General features: G+C 39.9%; 1 protein-coding gene across 1 annotated transcript in view; it reads left to right on the top strand.

The window, feature by feature from the left end:
* Positions 1–1,977, top strand: part of PLEKHA6 (pleckstrin homology domain containing A6) — a 128,043-nt gene extending 126,066 nt beyond the window's left edge. The window contains exon 22 of the mRNA XM_015832159.1: positions 1,861–1,977. Within this exon, the coding sequence (XP_015687645.1) occupies positions 1,861–1,973 (113 nt within the window). The 3' untranslated portion in view covers positions 1,974–1,977. The remainder of the gene's footprint in view (positions 1–1,860) is intronic.
* Positions 1,978–2,263: the final 286 nt, after the last annotated feature.

Below are 2,263 nucleotides of genomic sequence, written 5' to 3' on the forward strand. Positions count from 1 at the left end.
AGAAGGCATGCACAAATGTGTTAAAGCTCTCTGAATAGCAGTGCAGCACAGGGCCATTCCAGGTTTATAGCGAAGTACAATGTGAGGGCAGCAAGATTGAGGGCAGCATAATTTCCTGATGGCTCAGATGGGAAGAGAGTATGACAAAGTGAGGATATGGCAATAACCAATTGTGCACTTCATCCAAAGAAGTCATTTTCAAACTCCTCCTGCTCTGCCTCAATTGTATTCCTATACCAGAAGGACCAGTCATCTCTGAAGGTAGCACTTGTTTGAAGAGGCTAAAGAGCTATCCAACTTACCTTGAGAATTATAAACTGAAAGCTTTGGGAAGGACAATAACAGCTACCCCTGTCAATCTTGAATATGTGTATATTTAAAATGCATCCACTACTATGGTACACATCTTGGCAAAAGGCAATTAGGACAGTCAGCTACTCAAATACGCTTGTTCTGCATTATTGCACTGAAACATTGCCCTGGTGGTATATTCTACCTTCTACAGTTCACTGGAAAGTTATTTTTTCTTGAACTGCTGCACATTGCTGCGGAAGAAGCTGTTGTGTAATTACTGTAGTTCCCTTATAATCAGACTTGTGCCAAAACATGGAATTCTTCTTATTCAAACTGTATTTGAATATATAATTAAATTGCTGCACATTTTGGGTGACTCCAAAAATATGTTACTTTCCATGAATATTAATACTTAATGCACTTTACTAAATTGGCATTGACGGAATTTAATTTAGTTTTCTTCATATAACTGGATATGGTCTGTAACAGTCCTCTCCAACTGGGAAATGGTTGGGATTCTAAACATTGTTGTCCCAACACACCACATATTTAGAGGGAGCCAAGCTGGAAAAGGCTGGCCTTGTGGCCTGTATTTATACAGAGTAATTATTGTGAGTTTGATCTCTGTTTATTCCGCGGGTAGATATGGTGGCCCAGAATCTCAGTTAGAATTTTGGGAGAGAACTTAGAGCCTCAGAGTGAATGGAACCACATCATTCATATGGGATTTGGGGAATAACATTTGTTTTTAGAGTTTATAAATTAGTTTTCTGATGTTTCTCACCAAAAAATGAGAGTGGGAAATGGGACCTTCTGTTTTAGCAATCATGGTCAAAGGGCTATTCACCAGGAACATGGGACCGCACACCGCCCAGCTTTACTCCACAGTTTAACCTGAGCAATAGTTTAACGAAGAGAAGGACGAGGGGGGACATGATAGCAGTGTTCCAATATCTCAGGGGCTGCCACAAAGAAGAGGGAGTCAAGCTATTCTCCAAGGCGCCTGAAGGCAGGACGAGAAGCAATGGGTGGAAACTGATCAAGGAGAGAAGCAACTTAGATCTAAGGAGAAACTTCCTGACAGTTAGAACAATTAACCAATGGAACAACCTGCCTCCAGAAGTGGTGAATGCTCCAACACTGGAAGTTTTTAAGAAGAGACTGGACAGCCGTTTCTCTGAAATGGTGTAGGGTTCCTGCCTGGGCAGGGGGTTGGACTCGATGACCTCCAAGGTCCCTTCCAACTTTATTATTATTATTATTATTATTATTATTATTATTATTATTATTATTATTATTATTATTATTATTATTATTATTACTACTACTACTATTATTATTATTAATAATAATAATACTCATGGGACTTATTTGTAGATAATATAGTGCAGTCATTTTCTACTGCTCTGTGATTTTTGTTATTGTCTTTCTTTTTCCTTCTCTTTTAATGCATGTTTGCTCAATGGATGGTATTTCTTTGCCTTTGTTTTCTCCCCCTTCCCCCCACCCCACGCTGTCTGAAGCACCGTATATTATTCAGGCTGTATCTCCATTTCTTGTTTTCAGCTCAATGTGCTACCCCGAGCCCTCCCACTTCCCCAGCTTCCCTGACTCCACCGACCAAGTCCCTCTCGTCTGACTCATCCCAGAGCACCGACAGTCATTTTATGCGTGTCTGAACCTTAAAGTAAGCACTTTTTGTCTTATGCTTCCATCTCATTCATGTGTATCTGTGAAGAAAAGAAGTGGTAAGCTTCTTTTTCAACAGAGTTTCATATTTTCACTAAGCCCACCCATCCACCAATCTCCATTAAGCTGACCCTTTCTTCTTTGCCACATAAACCCACTCTCCTCCTATGGAATGCTTGAAAAATGCCACACACACTTTTCTGGATTTACTAGGACAAAGTAGCCTAATTTCATCAGTTGTTTCACTTACATCAATTTAGAGCAACCTTACAGCAAGTAT

This window comes from Protobothrops mucrosquamatus, unplaced genomic scaffold, assembly GCF_001527695.2.
Source record: "Protobothrops mucrosquamatus isolate PMUCROS unplaced genomic scaffold, P.Mucros_1.0 scaffold_310, whole genome shotgun sequence".
In the NCBI taxonomy this organism is placed as follows: Eukaryota; Metazoa; Chordata; class Lepidosauria; order Squamata; family Viperidae; genus Protobothrops; species Protobothrops mucrosquamatus.